General features: G+C 39.8%; 1 protein-coding gene across 3 annotated transcripts in view; it reads left to right on the forward strand.

Moving 5' to 3' along the window:
* The first annotated feature begins 427 nt into the window (after positions 1-427).
* Positions 428-23132, forward strand: part of runx1 (RUNX family transcription factor 1) — a 40301-nt gene continuing 17596 nt past the window's right edge. The window contains exons 1-2 of one of the 3 annotated variants that reach the window (XM_026932287.3): positions 428-653; positions 923-1063. In XM_026932287.3, the coding sequence (XP_026788088.1) occupies positions 1006-1063 (58 nt within the window). In that variant the 5' untranslated portion in view covers positions 428-653; positions 923-1005. The other 2 variants (XM_026932284.3, XM_026932286.3) reach the window with 2 other exon arrangements.

Genomic DNA, 23132 nt, shown 5'->3' on the forward strand with positions numbered 1-23132 from the left:
CAAATGATAGTACAGACAGAGAGCTAATTGTGTGCTCTCCTGGAGAGGGATTTGCATGTGTAGACTGGTTGCACAGTGACTTGCCTCTCCATTACTGTGTCATTCACTTACATGCACATACTCTGAAACTTTGAAACACTGCCATTGTTTTTACACTTGTGTTAGCATTGTTTTTGCATAGGTACATGTTGCACAAAAATGCATCAGTTTTCACTTGTCAGGTAAATGTGCACAGCACAGGAGCTAACAGACTATTACACAACACCTGATTATACAAAAGAAAAGCAGATTAAAAAAAAAAGTCAGAATGAAATTGGCTCCACAGCAGAACATGTGACCATTAGTGGTCCAATGGGGCTTGAGCAGAAAGGGTTAGTTTTTTTTTTTTTATAGAAAGGAAGAGTTAAACTTGTTGACTGGGTTGGGTAAAGCTTTCTGTGGGCCACTAAAACCACAAACCAAAACTGTGACCAGTCACGGTTCTCTGAGCCACAGAGAAAAGTGAGATATAGATATAGAGAGGGAACCAAAAGAAACTGAGGAAAGGAGGCTGCTGAGTGTACGTGCTGAAGTCAGTGTGAATCACCCGGATTACTGCAAGAAAAAAAAGAAACCACAGCGACACATTTCTGCTCCTTCTGTTTTGCACAAGGGTAAGCATCAGTCGACCGCAGTCTGACCGCCGATCACTATCTGCACTGTCTCTCAACCATGCACAACACCCAAGGACACAACTGCCCTGACACCACAACTGGAGAAGCATTGGATAATCATGTGGCTGAGGGTGTGGGTGTGTATGCTTGGGATTTTGTTCAGATTTGGGGCAGTGTGTAGAATGGAGAATGTCGAATTTAGACTTTTTCTGCTTTCAGCATGCATATGCTTCAAAACATTATCATGGCTGTATCATTGATCTATGCAGGGCAAAGATCAGAGCCGGTCAAAATTAAGAGCCAGATCAAGTTAGAAGTACTGGATGGTGTTTTCCAGAAGCAGCCCCTCACCATGGCTTCAAACAGCATCTTCGAGACCTTTCCATCCTACCAGTCTTGCTTTACCAGGGGTGAGTCAATTAGTTTACTTTTATCGCAATAGCTTTTAGAGTACATCAGCAGTTTTTGAAATTTTTGCTTTGTTTTAAAGTTTTGAGGAACTGATGGACTCTAAGAAGTAGATCATTTTGCCTGGGCTTTCTCGAGTGCACACTATGCAAAGTAATATACACGCAAGATGGAGAAGTATACGTAAAACGACATTTCATGATTGTTGATTTGCTGTGTCAGTAGTGTACTGAAATCTCTTGGCTGGATATGAAAACCACAGGGCTGTGGGTTAGTGAGTGCTTCACTGGTTAACCTCACTACACCATCAACAACACAGCGGTCTGTAAATGCATTTGGACTCTGAGACGCTTTCTAGGGCAAATGTTATTTGCAGAAACAAAACAATATTTTGCAAAATCTTATCGTCTGTTTTGACATAGAGGCTCACCTGAATTGGTTATGACTGAAGTTAATTATTCTTTAATTTAGATTTGAATTACTTCAACTTTATAGGTATTTCACCGTGACTTGTCCGTTAACAAGCTAGCAGATTTTATGGCAAATATTTTCATATAATAATAGTTTGGTCAAAGCATGATTTTTATTTATTTATTTATTTATTTATTTTCTCCCTCTGCTGGATATCAGGGGGAGGTTAAGGATCAGAGCTCGTGTGATAAAGGACTTGATGAACTGCAGACTCAATAGCTGTCCACTCCCATTACAGACTTGTTAAACGCTATCATCTATAAAAATATACACCTCTATATTTCATGCTGGTTTTATCAAAAATATTAATATTAAAAAAAAACCAGAGCACCCAAACACATCTGAAATTCATGAACTAGGCAGAGCTCTATGCAGCATACAGTATAATGCATCTCAATTTATGTTAAAATAACACACCTCAGACTTGTGTTACATCTCACTCATTCCTACTGCAACAGAGATGAAGAGAAATGGAGGAGAAGTTTTAATCACTAATGAAAAGTCCTTAAACCCCTAGATGTCCTGGAAGAGTGGGTTAGTGTGCTCTTTTATGTTTTCAGCTTCACGTTTCTCAAAACATTCTGCTTAATCATTTAAAGGACAAAGCTAGCAAAGTGATCTGGTTGAAGATCGAACTATGATGGGGGTTTTTTTGTGTGTGTTTGTGTGAAAGCATTTTGATAAATGTTGGTGATATCCGGATGCAGCTTCACATTTTGGATGACAAATTGTTTAATATGTCAAGTTTTAGGATGACAACTTGTCTGTGTGCTCTTCATGAAAGATCTAGTGTGTTGTTTTTGTTTCCTGACTCTTTGGTGCATGCACATTCGTGTGTCTTGCAAGCGCTGTCAGTTAACACAGGAAGTTTATCAGTCGCACCCGACTCTCGCTCAAGAACTAACAGCCTTGGAGGAACTTTTCTGTTTCTCACATACTCTCTCCACAGTTTCTTTATGAGAAGACCTCTGAAATATGCTAGTATTAGGTGGCATAGTATCACAATGTGATAACTTGAGAACTCTATATCACAGTTTTTGCTATATCACTGTTTAGGCTCTTCATATTTTCAAAAATGATATCAGCCACCATATATCTTTAAACTGCAAATCCATTAACTGAAGATTTGTATATTTTGGCCTAACCTTGACATCTAAACTGCATTGCATGAGCAAAGGGCATGTGAACATGCATTTGATTGTTATTTATAGCTTCTCAGAACAAAGATGCTTGAACATTATGATCTCAAACTGCAACCACTTCATGGTGCATTTGTGCATGCATCACGTGTCCTTTGTCGGTTATACTGTATATGCTGGTTTACACAGTACACACACACACACACAGTACACGCCTGCGTTTACTCTGGAAATGTATAAGAATATGGTTGGTGGGTCTCAGTCTTTGTGGTTTCTCTGCTCTCCCTGTTACACTTCTTTCATACACTAGTTTCTCACAAGCAAGCCTACACACACATGTTAGGATTCTGTCTTTATCATTCTTCAGTTTTGATTCATCACTTCTTTCTTGTTCTGAAATATACAGTATAAACACACACTTCATATGTGTACATGTAGTACACATGAACCATGTTGTACCATGATATGCATCACAATTATGTCACAAACATATAAAAGGTAATGTGGCTACATATACCCACTTTAGGTAATGAGCTTTGGAAAAATACAAGCACAATTCTACAAGTGGTATTTCAGGATATTGCTGTATACCTCTTTGTTGACACATTCAGCAACTTCATAACTTAGTACTTCTAGTATCACTGGAATCATTACATGGAATTATACTGTAATAAACTGCATTTTGTGCAACACAGCATGGCAGACTGTTGTGTATGTTATATGTAGGGTCAAAAACTTGAAGCATGGGAGATTGTTCTAGGATTATGTGGAGGCTATACTCACCCACCTTTTGTTTCCTTATTGGTACCTTTTGCCCACAATACTTACAAAAAAATTCCCATTGAACCCCTTTTCTTTTATTGTATCACTCATCGTCACCAGCTTCCTTCTCTCAAACTCTCAGCATCCGTTCTGGCACCTCCAGCCCTGGTGACCGACCCATATATCTACAGGTGTCTAGCTAAAGATGATGGCTGTATAAGGTGGCTTTTGTACTCCTGTAGACCACTGCCTCCCTTATGAGGGATTTATGGCCGTCTCCACGCTTCATGTCCGAGGCTTTAGGATGGAGTCATAGGGCCTACATTCTAGTAGCCGAATGCCTGCCCTTTGCTGATTCTGGTTATCAGCATCCACAGGCGGTCAAGAAGGAAATTGGCCACCCTGCCAGATCCCCACAAATTCAAAAAGGGACCCACACAAGCCTATAATTCTTCCATTTGACCTTGATCAATTGGATAGCTAATGTAAATTATGCACTATGTGCATGAATGATGGCCATAGTTGCCACATTTTTACTACAAGAGTGAGGTCTGAATGGTGTGAGCAGTAATTTATTTTAACACCTTACTTGCTAACATTTCATTAAGCATACTTCTATACAGTCAGGTCCATAAGTATTTGGACAGTGACACAATTTTTTGTAATTTTGCCTCTGTACACCAAGATGGATTTGAAATGAAGCAATCAAGACGTGATTGAAGTGTAGGCTTTCAGTTTTAATTCAAGGGGTTTAACAAAAATATCGCATTACCCATTTAGGAATTACAGGCATTTTTATATATTCCCTCCATTTTCAGAGGCTCAAAAGTAATTGGAGAAGCAGTTTCATGGCCAGGTGTGGCCCGTTTCCTTGTTATTTCATGACAAATTAAGGAGATAAAAGGTCTGGAGTTGATTGCAAGTGTTGAATTTGAATTTGAATTTGGTAGCTATTCATGGGAACTCTCAATATGTGGTCCAAAGAGGTGTCAGCAAGTGAAGGAGGCCATCATTAGGCTGAAAAAACTAAACAAACCTATCAGAGAGACAGCAGGAACTTTAGGTGTGGCCATATCAAGAATTTAGTACATTCTTATAAAGAAGGAATGCACCAGTGAGCTCGGCAACACCAAAAGGCCTGGAAGACCACAGAAGCCAACTAAAGTGGATGAATGCAGAATTCTTTCCTTGGTGAAGAAAAACCCCTTCACAACAACTAGCCAAGTCACAAACACTCTGGAGGAGGTAGGTGTATCACTGTCAAAGTCTACAATTAAGAGATGCCTTCATGAATGTAAATACAGACGGTTCAAGATGCAAACCACTGGTAACATGCTAGAACCGAAAGGCCAGATTAAATTTGCTAAAAAAAAACTCTAAAAAATCCTGACCAGTTCTGATGCAAGATTAACTTGTACCATGGAAAGAGATGGAAGAGAAGAGAATGGAGAAGGAAAGGAAGGGCTCATGATCCAAAGCATACCACATCATCTGTCAAATGTAGAGGTAGTGTTATGGCATGGGCATGTTTGGCTGCTAATGGAACTGGGTCACTGGTGTTTATTGATGATGTGACTGCTGATAGAAGTAGAAGGATGAATTCTGATGTGTATAGAGCTATACTTTCTGCTCAGATTCAGTCAAATGCAGCAAAACTGAAGACAGCACTTCACAGTACAGATGGATAATGACCCAAAACATCCTGCAAAAGCAACCCAAAAGCTTCTTAAGGCAAAGAAATGGAATGTTCTTAAATGGCCGAGTCAGTCACCTGACCTCAACCCAATAGAGCATGCTTTTCATATACTGAAGACAAAGCTGAAGGCAGAAAGGCCCACAAACAAGCAGCAACTGAAGGGCTGTAGTAAAGGCCTGGCAAAGCATCTCGATGGAGGAAACTCAGCATTTGTTGGTGTCCATGGGTTCCAGACTTCACGCAGTCATTGACTGCAAAGGATTTGCATCCAAGTATTAAAAATAATCCTAATATTTATGATTATGTTAGTTTGTCCAATTACTTTTGAGCCTGTGAAAATGGAGGGACTATGTAAAAAAATGGCTGTAATTCCTAAACGGTTAATGCAATATTTTTGTTAAACATCTTGAATTAAAGCTGAAATTCTACACTTCAATCACGTTTTGATTGCTTCATTTCAAATCCATTGTGGTGGTGTACAGAGGCAAAATTACGAAAACTGTGTCACTGTCCAAATACTTATGGACCTGGCTGTGTAATATAAGACAGTATTTGTATTACACAGTGATGCATATAAATGTTAGCCATCCCTCTATAATTCTGGTGTACAACAAATGCTCAGCTACATGCACTACTTCTTGAGCAGAGGCATTTCTGGGACATCTGAATCTTTAATATCTCATTCACTTCAAAGAAATTTTTCAATAAATGCTGATGTCATCATAACAGACTCCAGTGACAGTAGGAGCCATGGAGCTGGTCAGTGGCTGGGGATCTATTGAGTTTCTTTTCCTGACTGTGCCCACTGTATCACTGTGACTGGATGGATTTTCGACTCCGCTGGCCTACTTCCTTTACAGAGACTGGGTGACTGCAGAACCTAGGAACTGCTGAAATTGAGTCCGTTGTCCAGCAGACAGGCCGCTATCGAGCCCCAGTGTCGGACAGCAGCAGAACAGGGAGGTAGCGTGCGGCGCCACTGCTGGTCTCAGAGAGCTGAGATAAAGCTGCCGGGAAATGGGCCTTGGACAGTGAATAAGGGTATGAGTTAAGATGGTCAAGAAAAGCTAGGTGACAAATATGGTGTTTTATAAATGTGTCACCTGCTGGACATGTTTATGTTAAAGTTCACGCATCCTCTTGCAAGGACGAATTTTTAAATGGTGTCTCTGAAATATCTCTGAAATAAAAAAACATCATTCATATCAAGACATAGAAGATTTACATCTGTACAAAGCATTCTGCCTCATTCACTACAGCAGATTTATTGTATGAACTAATTGCCAAGGCCTTCATGAGGTGAATTTGGTGCCACGCACCTCAGTAGCATTACAGCCCTAGGTTGACACCACTGTTATGAATGAGCACTGTAACATTCTACCTGAAATAGTTTATCTCATATGCAAAAGATGTTAATATCAAAATACCAAAATTAATATCAATTCATTCACCATCTCATTTCACTTAGACTACTTAGTCGGTTGGCTACAGGTTTTGATCATTGTGGGCCTGCATGCTAAAAGTAAGGAATAAAACACAATAGGGAGTGCTGTTAGATGAAAATAATCAATGGCACTCTGATGTGATGCCACCCTGAAGTTGATTCTTCTCCAATAACATCATGTCCTGAATTGTTTTATTCCTCTTACACCACAGCAATTTGCCAACTGAAATGATTTCAGTTCATTAAACAATGATGTCATCCTTTTATTTATTTATAATTACCATATATTTAACATCTGTGAAATGTTGTAATAGCTATAACCAATTGTTCCCGCGTCAGCATCTCTTTTTCTCTGTGTTAACAGGACAAAAACATGTTGCTTCTCATGTTTCTGTGAAACTGCTGAAGACAAGTCAGAAAAAATAAAAGCCCTGACTCCAAAAATGCTACATAAGCATCTCTTCACAGAAAACATCACACATATCTATAATTACAAGCCTTTTTAAAATCAGCTTCCATAGAGCATCTGCCATACAATTCCCTGTGAATTAGCTGTTACTATACACATTTTAACATGCAGTTTTACAACAAGCACATTCTTATAAAATAGTCTAAATCGTGTTAGAAAAATAAATAAACCTTATGAGCAATTCAATACGGGAATTTAACAGCGCTGTGGGGGTTTTATACAGATTGAGAGAAAATATGATAGAGAGAAAATATGAAAAGGGAGATATACTGATGCCCTTAGAAAAGCTAGCTTTATCTAGTAGCTTCTTACATCAGAAAGTTATGGAGAGCCAGATGTGACATTATGTTTACAACAGTTGAACAGACAGCATTCTCTATGCACTTCAGACTCGGAGAAATTTACTGAAGCAGCAGATGGCATCTGATGATATAATGGCAGATTAAATCTGCTGTTCAAAAACAGTTATGATTTTCTTGTCTGATGTTTAAAGTTTTGTCTGATGTTTAAAGTTTTTTTTTTAATCTCAGATCAAGAATCAAATACACTGCTCCCCACTCAGTTAACAGTATGGCTGAATGTTTGGCAAACACACGTTCTATAGTGTTAGAAATGTGCAGGAGGAGAGTTGGGCTCCTCATTGCAAACTCAAATGCACAAAACCACAGAGAAGCTTTTGCTCGTGCAGATAAGGGTTTGTGAACTTGGACTGCATTTCACCCGCCCCTTCCCCCTTCCTGTCAGCCAGCAAGTACGGGTTACATGGAAGATGTTGTTTTGTTGAAAATAACCGTATTTCTGTCACTCAGGATTTTTATGAGTTTGTGCTTTATCACCTAAGTCCTGATAAAAAAAGGGTTAGGGCTCTATTTAGGACCTTCACAGGAAAAAAGGTTACTCCTGTAAGGTATAGGCGTGATACAGAGGATCGTTGCTTCTTTTTGAACAGAAGTGTGATGTATGGAAGTGACACATGCATTCATATCTTTTTGTAAATATTGAATATGATGCCATCAATTTGTTTAGCTTAAGTGGCCTGGTTGATGTGTTTCTTTACATGTTTCATACTGTTTGCTCTGAAGTTGCTTTCTGCCGTTCTTTACTGTATCACGCTCTGTGGCTAGCCTGTGGTAACATAGAAATGACTGCGGCTACGTGACTAGCCTCAGTGCCTAACCAATATGCAAAGTAACCTTACCATAGGCTTATTCATCCGCAAGCTATTAAACACAGAGACACATGCAGGACAGGAACTAAATACAGCTCATACAGACAGATAAAGAGTCGTACTCACATGTGCACACAGATACTATTCATCTAACTATTCATTCAACTAGCATCTAAAAATAATACATTTAGATGAATTTAGGCTTAGGGTTAGCTGAATTACTAATACTGACCATACAGCAAAGTATACATACTGTATAAGTGATGATTTACTGATGATTTAAACATCATCAGTAAGTGCTTTATCCTGTCAGGGTCAAGGTGGATCTGGAGCCTATCCCAGTCTTTGGGTCACACACTGACACACACAAGGTGTAGGTTTGAGTATATTAGTCCTAATATAAATTAACATGACTAAAATGTATTATGCTACTGCATATATTTCATTATAAGCATAGACCAGTGGTGTTAGAGAGCTATGATGTAGACGCTTCTGCTCCATCTTTAAAAAAAAAAATACAGTGTAAAATAACTGCCAGGTTTGTTTAAATTCAATTGTGACATGTCATCAGCAACCTCTGTAGTTAACCAAATGCCTGTGTGTGTGTGCGTGTGTGTGTGAGTGAGAGAGATGTCACAAGGAACCTGTCAGTTAAGCATAGGCAGAGTTCCTAACGGTATCCTTACATCTGTGGCTTCCTTCCTCCTCAGTATCAACTGAAGAAGACAAAGACAAAATGCCATAAATTTTTAAATCTTGATCTTACAGAGCTTCTGTGGACTCTAGTACTTAAAGCTGTAATTAATTAATCTCCACAACTAGATGTGAATTTACATGTTTATGTATATTGTATATGTGATAGATGTATATTGTGTGAAGTCACTAATTGGGGCTGAAAAGTGTGGATATGAATCCATGTATCCTTTTCCACACAGCATTTATTTTCATATATTATTTCATTGTCGTTCCCTTTCTCATATACTGCCTGTTATTTTATCTACAGTTAGATTTGTTGTAGACCTAATCCTGACCATTCTCTCACGCTCACCCTGCCATGAGGCATTTCAGAATTTCTCCCTCCTTAACACGGACTGCCTTCCATACACATACTCTTAATGTAATTCATGCTTCCTCTGTTACAACAGCAGTGGATAGCCTGCGTGTGGTGTTGTGTAAATGCTCCATTGGCAGCACTGTAGCCATGTGTCTGCTAGAGCAATTATGTGGCTATGATTCAGCTTCTCTTGGCCCATTGCCTGGATGCAGTTAGCACCACCTGTTTCCAGCACAGTCACCTGGGCGCCTGACATTGGTGCTCATGGGCATGGCATGAGGTATGAGAGCTGGGGAATGGAGAAAGAAGGGTAAGCTGTGCTTAGTCAGCGAAACATCGCAGACGATAGCAATACAGTCAGCTACATTTAGTTATACAGCCTCATGGTTGAAAGTGTCCAGATTTTCCAACTGGGTACAGTCATTACTCTTGAGTTCAGCCTTATGAACTAGAATGGTGTTTTCAACTCACAGATCACAGTCTGGATGGGGAGCCAGCAAAGCATTTCTGCAGACTACGCCAAGAAAAAACAATACAGTAGCAAAGCTGATAAATGTATAAAAAGTTCAGAGACTCTAGGTTTCTAAACATGAACCTAACCCTTCTGCAGCAGATCCTCTGTTGTGGCTTATCCAATCACCTGCATTTGTGTAAATAATTTAGCTGAAGGCAGCCCATCAGACCAGAGATTCAGCATCATCCATCTCCAAAGATTAGTTACAGGGCAGAGCAAAGACACTAGGTCAGAAAAGAGAGCATTTTCACAGAAGTTTCATTTTATTCACCCTCTCTGCTTCTCTCACAAACCGAAAACAGAAAGACAACTGGACAAAGAAGAAAGTGTTTATTAAAATCTATAGCTCTATTCAAAACATAACCACTTCAAATTGTCCTATTTATAGCCATGATCTAATCATTAAAACGTAACTGTTGTCTCCATTCAGTCATGTCAGATGCTTACCTAGACCTTTATAAATTTTATTTGAATACCCATGCTCTAGGGAATTTATTAATTTAACGACTAAGACTCAGGAAAGTAGGGCAGAAAAGAACAAATATTACAAAAGGTGCAAAGAAAGGGAAGTTCTCTGTTTGTGTATCTGTCTTTGGTTCTCTTGATTCCATCTCTCTCTGTTATTCCTCCAAGACACACACAGACATTATCATTAGTTGTGTCATTGTCAAACATTTGCATATCTGCTGAACAAGACAGTCATTGTTGTTAGACAGTACTCGCAGCACAGGGAATTTTCACACCTGAAACTGATTCCACTACAGCCATGAAAACACACCAAAGGCATGAAATTACACCATGTTGTCTGGTCTTGAGAGTAACACTGCTTTCCTCTTAATTATTTTACAACTGATATCTCTCTTTACATATTATAATAAGCAAGTCTGGTCCAGAGTAATTGTGCCTTAATAAGTATAATGAAGTGGAATGGTATTGGAGCTTCACCGGTATAAAGCAAAGTGAAAGTACCACAAAACATTACGGTTTACTTTTACAGGTCTACAAGTAATTAGATGTTATATTATTTTTCTCCTCTATGCTCAGTATTAGTTTGTGGCCAGGAATCTGTTTTTCTTTGTGCCAGCAGATTTTCATGTGAAAATCTAGATTTCATCTACAAAAAGACCATATTGTAGACATTTTTAATAGTTCTGAAAATGATTGACGATTTCAAGAAGAAATCAATCATAAATCATGAAAAACACACATTTAAATATTCCCTATGCCAAACAGAGAGTCTCTTTTCATGCATTCACTAAAGTGCTGGACATGCAGACTCCTGCTAAACCATGCTCCCACCTGCCACACTCAGTATATTGAAAAAGATAAAAGCTTGGTTAAAATACATTGGTGCAGTATGTCTCATACAGAGTCTTCATGTGTAAGGTAGATAGTCAACGTGTAGAAAGTACTGTAAATAAGTTGCCATTTCTCCATTTCACCCTCTGGTAGCCCTGTTTAGTATTTTTATTTTGCCTTGCTGAAAAAATCTGGGAAGTGTGGAGACACTCAGTCTTGCATTGCTCCTCCTCTGACTTGTGCTCCTTTTCCCTCCCTGCCTCCACCCCCAGGCGAGCTTGAGCCATGTGGAGGACTGGCCAGTGATCAGAGGGGCAGCTGCTGTGTTTGGTCTGCATGCTCACTACTCCAAACGACATACATGGTGCAGAGAGAGGATGTCTAATAAAGCTCCTTCATTTCCTTTTATTTTCATCTCTTCCTTTTGATCTCTTTCTTTGGTCCATTTACTTGCTCTTGTAGTTATTCTAGTTTGCGTTTTCTCATGACTGGACTTTCCCCCACGTTTCCTTTATAGCTTAGATTTAGGCCTAAGCTTGATTAGGTCAATAAGATACTTAATTGAGTGTAAATGCTGTACTTGTTGTGGCTAATTTGATATTCTGTAGTCTTCCACACTTGGCCTCAGCTGCCTAGGAAAGATATGGTATTGGGAGCATAAGCATGGACCAGCCCGTGGCAGACTGGAGATATTGATTTGTGTTTCATAAAGCATGAATAGACTGGGTTAGACAGAGATCAGGACAGGGAAGGTAGGTGTTACCATTGATTGCACAGTGTCTCTTGATCGGAGTGTCTTTGTTCCTCTCTCAGACTGTAACCAAATGCGCTAATCACTTCACATCCAAAGGTTTGTCTGCTGTTTTATAGACCCAAATGATTGTTGAATGACTGGAGCTGTCTGTGGTTACAAGTTAATCACCTTCAGAGTGATTGTTGGTAGTAAGTAAGAATAAAGACTTCTCGTTATTTTCAACAGAGCCAGAAAATTCCCCAACCACAGCAAGGGAACTAACACTATGCTATAAAAATATACACAAATATAATATGAAAAAGAATACTGAGAACAACCGCAAAGTACTTTTAGTAATAAGGTAGATGTAGTAAACTTTCAGCATGGTACACAAAAGTTCTTCATCAGCTGTGCAAGCAAATAGCTTCTGAAGCTGTAGCAGGTGAAACCAGTTGATATATGAAAGGAATGTTAACAGCTCTGGTTTGTGTCAGGTCGCATCACACCACCCCTTCATTGATTATAACAGCATATCCTGTTGTCTTTTATTCCCTATATACGAAAAGCAGGGGAAAACACTATTTCAAAGGAAGTTGGCTAGTTGGTTGCTTCAAGTGTCTTGGAGAACCTGACCTGTTCTTAATTTGTATCTGTAACATTTATTTATTTATTTATTTGGAAATGACTATTTGGAAATGGAAAGTTGCTCTTAGTGAGGCAGCAATCTAGTTTGCTGCAGTCTCTCTCGGTGTATCTATGTCCCTTACTGGCCTATTACAGACATGGGGCAGTTTTGGTATCTCACATCTCCAGGGTACTGGGTCCAAGCCTAAGTTCAGATTACTGCTGTGTGGAAGTTTGCATGCTCTCCTTGTGTCCATGTGGTAGTCTTCTAGTACTCCAGTTTCCAGGATGGATTGACTACTCTAAACTACCTAGGTGTTATTAAAGGACTAGAGTTCCATCCAGGTTGTTTTATGCCCAGTTTTTCCAACATAGACTCTGGATCCATGAAAACCTTGACCAATGGTTACTGAAGATGAATGAATGCTCCTCCTGGGATGTGTTACAGACAGCAGCAATAGACCCCAGGACATCAGTCAGTCTCAAAAGCCATTCTTTGAAATAGGAAATACCCACAATTTATATAAGAGCTTGTGTCCTGGGAATCTGATAAGTGATCTCCCTGGAATGCCTACCATAAATTGGTGGCCTTTATTCTGACTCAGGGCAGCTCTTCATGAGACCCACCAGTCTTTTCTAGGCTTCTGCTTTTTCTCTGTCATGAAAAACTGATAGCAAATGGTTGGTCCTACATTTATGATTGATCAGAAATATTAACATTTTCATTAGTAAAATAGTAGCCTGTTACAAATTATTTGAATAGTTTCCAAGCATGCCAGGGAAACATACAAATTAACTAAAGAGTTTTATCATTTTAATCATGAACCTGGTAGTAATTTTTGCAATACAGCCAATGCAGGATTGAGATACTATAATTTGTTTTTTAGACACAGTGATGGGTTATACCAAATCCACCAATACAGGTTAACTGAACTAGTTTTAAGATCGAGTTTAGGATTTCTACACCCCTTTTAATGTGTAGAGACAATAGAGGCACTAATGTCCATCCTCCATGCTCATCCTAATTTGTAAATATGCCATATATTGTAGATATGTACATCAGCTACACCTGAAGTCGTAAGGAGTAAGGAAAAGAAAACTTCAAGGCAAACCCACCCTGTTGTAAGTTTTATTCTATTACTTTCGGTAGAAGGATGTGCTGATGATGATGGGTGGGGACATCCCAGAACTCTGTAGTGTTGCAGTTCCCATCATGCTTTTCTCCATTGCCATTACTGCCCCTCTGCTGTGAAACCGCAACAGGAAACGGCAATATAATGGTCAATACTGTGAAGGTGCAGGTCTGAGTCTGGGTAGGGCTTTTTGTGACCACAGAAACTCTTCCAGACCTTAGTAATGAACAAATTGAGGCTGCAGTAAACCTAAAGGGAACTGTCCCCAAGTGGAACTGCACAGAACTTCATCAGTGTGGTTAATGAGGTTGAGATGTAAATGGTGTCTGAGATGCAGTTTTCCTCTTCCATCAGGCCTGCTTTGTGAGCCTTACATTCAATGGCTGCTAATTTATTTATCTAACGATGCTTTACTACATGTGGCCTTGTGGATGAACGTACTTATTTTCTAGAATGTTTTTCTGGGTTATTTTACAGAGGCCTTGGTTGGATGATAGTCTGAGTATACAGTAGAAGAGTATGACTAAATAAACATGCAAATGGACGACCCATCTAGGTCATGTATGTGCTCAAGCCCAGGTCTTTCTGAGTCATTAATTGATTTTTGTGGCAAAGATTTTATTGAACATTTTCTTTGTGCTCCAGTAGGTGAAATAGCCAAAAGGCTACATCACATGTACTGTCCTAGATTTCCAGCCTTCCAAAATAGCGGTGAACTTTTCACTGACCAGCAAATGTATAAGAATCATAGAGAATGAAGCATGTACAAGCAAGAAGGTTACCTTGATTCCTGTATTGCTTTTAATATTTAGGCCCATAACTCCTTGTAAATCCTTTGTCACTACACTGAACAATCAATCAATCAATCAAACACTCAATCAATCAAACAATCAATCAATGAGGGTGTCCATCAGCAGGGATCTAATAAAGACTCCACTGAAAGGAGTTGATTTCTGAGTTAGTGTATAAGAGTTCTGAGTTAGTGTATACGTGTATTTCTGTAAAGCTGCTTTGTGACAATGGCCATTGTTAAAAGCGCTAAACAAATAAAATTGAATTGAACTGAATTGAATTGAAAAGAATGCATCGGCTCATATCTAACCACAACTGATCCGTATTTAACCGCCAGTGCAGCCGAGCCAAGACTCCAAACAAAGCCACTCTTTTTGTTGCTATTGCATGGTCCATAGTCGCCTCATAATTTTATGGGATGTGTCAATGGCCTGAGCTTGAATTTTGTTTCTCACTCTTTCCAACTACTGAAATGTAGAGTCTCTTTTGCAAAAGAAGAAAAATTATTTCATATATGGCAATACTTGAACTATTGTCAGCATCACTGTTTACACCATGTAAAACTGTTTAACAGTGTACTTGGGGTATTCCCAATCCTTTTATATGGATCAAGCATTCCTTTTGTATTTTAGAATTTTCCACCCAGTTCAGTTTGACTGATTTTGCCAAAATCCATGATTGCCATCTCCACATCTAGACACATCACAAAGTTTCAGAAACATTTTTTTAACTAATAATATATGAAAGCAATGAAATTTCCTTTTCATCTCACTCTGCTGGTCTAGCTGACAATAGATGTTTTTACATAGTCAGCAATTGCACCCACACAATGGAATATCTTACAGTGAAAAACACACCTTTTGTTTTTTTTTGACACCTCAGATACCTCTCTTGTCCTCCCATTTCTGTTGCTGAGCAGCATCCTGTGAATGGCTTTGACAGCTACACTTTGTAAGGTCACATATTTTCCCCCTTTTCCTGTTTGTTGCTTATTTTCAGAATATTAAAATAAACTAAATGTAACCACGAAAGTACTAGTAAATAGAATAATAAAAACAGATATAGAATAAAATAAAAAGAGGAAAAGCACATCAAGACCACAAAATAAATGTATGCATATAATTGTTGCACAGATAAAATATGCTGCACTAGAAATAAATTAAATTATATCAGATTTTAAAAAGGTACATTGTTTCCATGTGAGTTTAACACACAAGTCTTCCAAAGTGTCTTTGATTTGACTGCATAAAAACAATATTCATATTTACAGAAGGTATTCAATTAACCAAGGCCATAGTACTTAAAAGTATTTTTACGAGAAATCTTTGCATCCCAATGTATTACTGGAAGCCCTTACTTATGGCAATTGTACAGAGAAAATGAAATTACTTGTGTTTTGTCTGTATTGCTTTATGATACATAAAATCATTTATGCCCCATCAAAGATACACAAAGTATCTTTAATTTATACATTTGAAGAGTGAATGTTGTGTATACAAATAGTTTTTAACTGTGTGTGTGTGTGTGTGTGCACTTCTGCTTCACTGAGTCTGCTCATCAGCTCATCAATTCAACATTTCACTAAATGGTGCCTGAGGCACATCTCCAGTGGGTGTGTTACCTCCCACGCATGATGGTGGCTTAGAGCTCCACAACGCCCCAGCCATATCACACGTTCATGACAGGCTTATAGGAAGACTTTAAGTTAGCCATGACTGGACTAAATGATCTAGGGCAAGATTTCTCCACAATCTTGGATAGATAGGGTTCTTCACTTCCTAAAGAGTTCTATTTGGCAATCTCTCTGGTAGGGAAATCCTGTTGTAGGGTTGTAATTACATCAGGCAACTTTAAGGGCTTCCCAGAGGAACAAACCAAAGAACCCATTAGGGATCTACATTTAATCTTTTTTATAAGAGTGTAGTATACCAAAGTATTGACAGTCTAGAAAATACAGTATCTGTTCCAAAATGGTATTCTCCTTTTTTTTCATTCCATAAACCTAACACAATGTGCATTAATTTTTTATGGTCCATACCACATCTTTTCTCAACCAGTATGAAGGGCTTTCTGAGATACAGTGTTTACAGCAGTATAATTTGGTAACTGGTGCATCTTTGTAGTTCAGTAGTCCGCTGTTGTCTGGATCTTTTAAGAATCTTTTAGGAAATTTTAGATTCCCTGATCAGTTTAATCATGCACTACATGGAAGGATTACCATTATAGCACAATTATAGAAAATAAACTCCTTTATACTGTAAATGATTATATATATATATATATATATATATATATATATATATATATATATATATATATATATATATATATAATGTAAAATAATGTTTTGAAAATATAAACCATAATATAAAATGCTAAGCTGCTGTTAGAATCCATAGGGAGTTGTGGAGCTGTGATATGAACAAGTTGAAATTCACAACGGGACCATTACTGCTGTGTTAAGCGACAGGCCAATAGCCTTGCCAGCCCTTTCATCACTCACACTGTGGCTGCTGATTGTGCTTTTATCTTAAAACTAAGCTGCAGTCAGCTGTGGAGTATTTATTTAAGATCTTCTGATAGCTTCTAAATTTTTGGTCTGCAGTTGAGTTTTTCTTCAGGGTCCTGTATCAGAATTGGCCTATTTAGTTCTATTTACTTGTTTATCATTATTATTATTATTATTATTATTATTATTAGGTACACAACACTGTAAAACTGATAGCTTGAGTAACGTATCTCTGTAATAGCTCTGGGTAGGGATCTGCAGCAGTGCCTAACAATGGTGTGAACTGAGTGAACTAAAATCAACGACAGATTACCATCAGGAAGGTATTAATGTGAGCAAAGCTGGACAGAGTGTGTGTCTGTGTGGACCGCTGGCATGGAGGCAACATAAACATTCACACTCACACACTCACACACACACACACAAGCAGTGATACACTCTCTATGTAGTGATAGTGACCCAGTGTCGTGCTGTGTGTATCTGTTAGCCAGCCTGAGAGAACAGGGCAGAGTACTTTGCTCTGTCACTTCACTGAGCTGCTAACTGATATGTCAGAAAATCAATTAATTACTTTTAAGTAGCAGTTAACGGCATCCACACAATACAGCTGCATTAATTATGGAAGAGGACTGAAGCTGAGTTATTTCTCCTCCCCCTCTCTTAACTAAAAGGCCCACAGAGTGAAGGGAAATAAGAGAAACAAGAGGGAAAAGAAGAGAATAGAGGATGAAGATGGGAGGAAGGAGGGCCACTGGGTATAATGTGGGTAAACAAAAGGTCATTGGTGGCAAAAAAGCAAAGGTCCTTTCCTGGCATCAAAAATGCATGGCTTCAGAAGCTATTCTGATACTTACTGTAACTACTGATACCCTTCTCTATGAGAAAATGAATATGAGATACTGAGTATTTGACTCTGACAAAATGTATAAAACCTGCATGCCTACTGGTTCAGGCAGCATTGATTGCCTAAGCCCCAGGAAGCTCAAGGGGCATTATTGATCCTGTGCACCCAGCACTCTTGGCCTCAGGGTCTCCTGTCTCTGGGGGCTGGAGGGGACAGACTGCCTCTGGCCAGTTTAGAAGAGGACATCTTCATCTGGGGCAAAATCAGTGCATGGGCAAGCCATTTTGTGTGGCACACTAACTATTAACAGTAGCAATGGAGATTTTCTGGTATGTCCCACAGTGCCACTGTGCTGCTCCATGGCCATCCTGCGTTCTCCCTGCTTGGCAACTACAGTAAGGTTGGCTTCTCTCCAGAACTATTGTTGTGGAGTCAGTGAGATAACCCTTACTGATGCTCCTGACATTGAATAGCTGTTGTTTGGCAAACCACTGTGGCATTCCTGTGTGGCCACTGACTCCAAAGGAAGTTTTATTCACATGGCCATGGATCAGGCGTCAAGTGAACTCTGCATTCATTCATTTGTCAGCCAGCTAATTGCCTATAAATCTACAAGAATAATGTATCATCAATTTTCTCATGTTTTTCCAAACACTGAATAAAGGATCATTTGATTCAAATGAATGCAGTATACATTCCTATACATACATACTGTACATCCTATACAGTGTGAGGATAGCTGTAGTTGTACAACAGAATGCCACACTCTTAAAAACGAACATTAAATGTTGTCTTTTCCTCTTGCCTTGTGTCCTCATGCAAACTTCATGCTGCCCTTATTTCTCAGCCATCACAGTCATGGCATGAGGACAAAAAAGAAAAGTAGTGCAAATCATTTCAGTTGCTAAATGAAATTAGCAGGTTTGAAGTGCCCCAAGGCAAAAAGCCTGCCTTGTCTCCTGTGGCCAGGGTTAGTGAGGGAATATATTAGTTATGACTGCATCCTGCTGTAGCCTTCTTCAGCCTTTCCTTGTCCTTTCTTCGGGTTTTTTTCTACTGTGTTGGAGGGTAGTGAGTAAGGAATGAGTATATAAGGGAAGAGTTGAAAGGAATAGCCCGGAATATTTTTTGGAGAAACTCTGAAGGCTCTCCTTAATCAGATCGATTCGACCAAACTTAGATATGAACTACTTCAGTCCCTCTGGACCTCTGTCTTGGGCCATGTACCTCGTGAGGAAGAGTGGAAACAGCAACAGGCTCTTTGGTAATGAGAGAAATGTACTGCTTTCCAGTCTTTTGTGTTTTTGGCCTTTCTTTGTTGCACTCAATTTAGTTGTCTTTTCCCCTTCAATGTAATTATATCCTACTCAATTAATTCTGCTCAATGAATAGAATATAATTACATTGAAGGAAATGTGATTACATTGAAGGAAAGCTTTTGGTGTTCTTGCTTTTTCTTGCCTCGCCTTTCTGAAGGATTGTTGTGTTTTAAGGGCATCAAAATGTTTTTTCTATGTAGTTAAGCTGTTGAAACGGATCGTTGAAACACTGGCAAGCGTGTAACCTTTCGATGCTGGTCAATAAATTTTATAGCTGACAAGTGCTATTGATCTCTAGACTTAAAAGTTATCAAATGACACCAACCCAGAGCTGAAGACAGACATACAGTGGTGTCTTAGAGCTGCTCATCCTGCACAAACAATGCAGATTTTTAGCTTTAGCTTTGTTTAGTTGAATCATTGTGTTGTGCAGTTCATTCTCATTACATTATAAACTGCAAAAATCCTGTATTCATTTGAGAAACTTGGCAGTTAAATCACTGAGCTTCTCATGGGAATGAACAAGAAGTTCTTATTATAGTTAGGTGTTAATAAGAATATTAATTTGTGTTAACCTGTGTTAATTTTTGTCTGTACGCCTCTTCATTCTTAAAAATACTGTAGAGTTTCTATCTTACAGATGTTACTACTGTTGTTTCTATTGAAAGCTTGTTTCAGATATTCTGTGACAGTAGGCAGGTGTGGAAAGGGTTTTGTAGCATTTTATAAGGTGTCAGTTTGAACACAATGTGCCATCAGAGGGATTTTTCTCTTTAGTTTTGAAATTCGGGGATTTTCCCCAATCTACAGAAACACATAATGCACTATAAATAATAAAGTATTAGCAATATCCAAAAATAGTCCAATACAACATGGCCCTGTTGTTATTTTGGAGAAATATGATTAAAAAAATACTGCAATTATTTCTTTTTTACACATTTCAGTATATTCAAAATATTTTTATAATGATTATAAATATTTATAATAATTGTAAATATTTTTTATAATTTTTGTAATCCATAAATCGCTGATTTGCTGTCTTATTTATAATGTGCCTCAGCTTCATTCTCGTGGTCTAACCTAAGCGCTGTCTACAAAATAAATCCAAACTTCTCTTTAACTGCGACACTAAATGATGATTTGGAAGGAAAAAAAAATCTCTGAGTGAAACTATAAATCTATAAATCTACAGTTCTATCACAGTGTATTAAAGAGTCCAGTCTAAATCAAACCGATATGGGAATAATTTTTTTTTTTAAAGGACGATAGAGCATAACGACTGGTATTTTATTTGTCCTGTAATATTCAAGACTGACACTGATTTCCGGTTTCATACATTAAAAAACGTAGTCCTCTGAGTCAGACGAAGAGCCTTGCTGGGATGCATGTGTGCAGCTGTTAGGAGAGCTGCCAGACCTGCTCATTAGAACCTGCAGCCAGAGGTGGGGATGGGGATAAAAATGTTTTCTGCCTGATTTAAAGTGCCTGCTCTTCCCTCACCTCACTGTAACATCTGGAAAACAGCTGGAAAAGAAAGCAGTAGGCAGATTCAGAGGTGTAGAAATAAGGAAGATGGGAAAGTCGATGAGGAAGGCATTCTTGAGCATCCACTCTAACTTCTACCTAACTTCTGACTGCAACTGTCACCGACTCCATCACTGCATTAACACACGGACTCCATCACTGCACTAACACACCGACTCCATCACTGCACTAACACACCGACTCCATCACTGCATTAACACACCGACTCCATCACTGCACTAACACACCGACTCCATCACTGCATTAACACACGGACTCCATCACTGCACTAACACACCGACTCCATCACTGCACTAACACACCGACTCCATCACTGCACTAACACACCGACTCCATCACTGCATTAACACACCGACTCCATCACTGCATTAACACACGGACTCCATCACTGCATTAACACACGGACTCCATCACTGCATTAACACACCGACTCCATCACTGCACAAACACACCGACTCCATCACTGCACTAACACACCGACTCCATCGCTGCATTAACACACCGACTCCATCACTGCATTAACACACCGACTCCATCACTGCACTAACACACCGACTCCATCACTGCATTAACACACCAACTCCATCACTGCATTAACACACCGACTCCATCACTGCATTAACACACCGACTCCATCACTGCATTAACACACCGACTCCATCACTGCACTAACACACCGACTCCATCACTGCACAAACACACCGACTCCATCACTGCACAAACACACCGACTCCATCACTGCACAAACACACCGACTCCATCACTGCATTAACACACTGACTCCATCACTGCATTAACACACCGACTCCATCACTGCACAAACACACCGACTCCATCACTGCATTAACACACGGACTCCATCACTGCATTAACACACCGACTCCATCACTGCATAAACACACCGACTCCATCACTGCACTAACACACCGACTCCATCACTGCACTAACACATGGACTCCATCACTGCATTAACACACTGACTCCATCACTGCATTAACACATGGACTCCATCACTGCATTAACACACCGACTCCATCACTGCATTAACACACGGACTCCATCACTGCATTAACACACCGACTCCATCACTGCACAAACACACCGACTCCATCACTGCACTAACACACCGACTCCATCACTGCATTAACACACCGACTCCATCACTGCATTAACACACCGACTCCATCAGTGCATAAACACACCGACTCCATCACTGCATTAACACACCGACTCCATCACTGCACTAACACACCGACTCCATCAGTGCATTAACACACCGACTCCATCACTGCATTAACACACCGACTCCATCACTGCATTAACACACCGACTCCATCAGTGCATTAACACACCGACTCCATCACTGCACTAACACACCGACTCCATCACTGCATTAACACACGGACTCCATCACTGCACTAACACACCGACTCCATCACTGCACAAACACACCGACTCCATCACTGCATTAACACACGGACTCCATCACTGCATTAACACACCGACTCCATCACTGCATTAACACACCGACTCCATCACTGCACTAACACACGGACTCCATCACTGCATTAACACACGGACTCCATCACTGCATTAATACACGGACTCCATCAGTGCATAAACACACCGACTCCATCACTGCACTAACACATCGACTCCATCACTGCACTAACACACCGACTCCATCACTGCACTAACACACCGACTCCATCACTGCATTAACACATGGACTCCATCACTGCATTAACACACGGACTCCATCACTGCATTAACACACGGACTCCATCACTGCACAAACACACCGACTCCATCACTGCACTAACACACCGACTCCATCACTGCATTAACACACGGACTCCATCACTGCATTAACACACGGACTCCATCACTGCATAAACACACCGACTCCATCACTGCATTAACGCACCGACTCCATCACTGCATTAACACACCGACTCCATCACTGCATAAACACACCGACTCCATCAGTGCATAAACACACCGACTCCATCACTGCATTAACACACCGACTCCATCACTGCACTAACACACCGACTCCATCACTGCACAAACACACCGACTCCATCACTGCATTAACACACGGACTCCATCACTGCATTAACACACGGACTCCATCACTGCACTAACACACCGACTCCATCACTGCACAAACACACCGACTCCATCACTGCATTAACACACGGACTCCATCACTGCATTAACACACCGACTCCATCACTGCATTAACACACCGACTCCATCACTGCACTAACACACCGACTCCATCACTGCATTAACACACTGACTCCATCACTGCATTAACACACCGACTCCATCACTGCATTAACACACGGACTCCATCACTGCACTAACACACCGACTCCATCACTGCACAAACACACCGACTCCATCACTGCACTAACACACGGACTCCATCACTGCACTAACACACCGACTCCATCACTGCATTAACACACCGACTCCATCACTGCATTAACACACCGACTCCATCACTGCATTAACACACCGACTCCATCACTGCATTAACACACCGAC

The sequence above is a fragment of the Pangasianodon hypophthalmus genome, chromosome 26, assembly GCF_027358585.1.
Source record: "Pangasianodon hypophthalmus isolate fPanHyp1 chromosome 26, fPanHyp1.pri, whole genome shotgun sequence".
Classification (NCBI taxonomy): Eukaryota; Metazoa; Chordata; class Actinopteri; order Siluriformes; family Pangasiidae; genus Pangasianodon; species Pangasianodon hypophthalmus.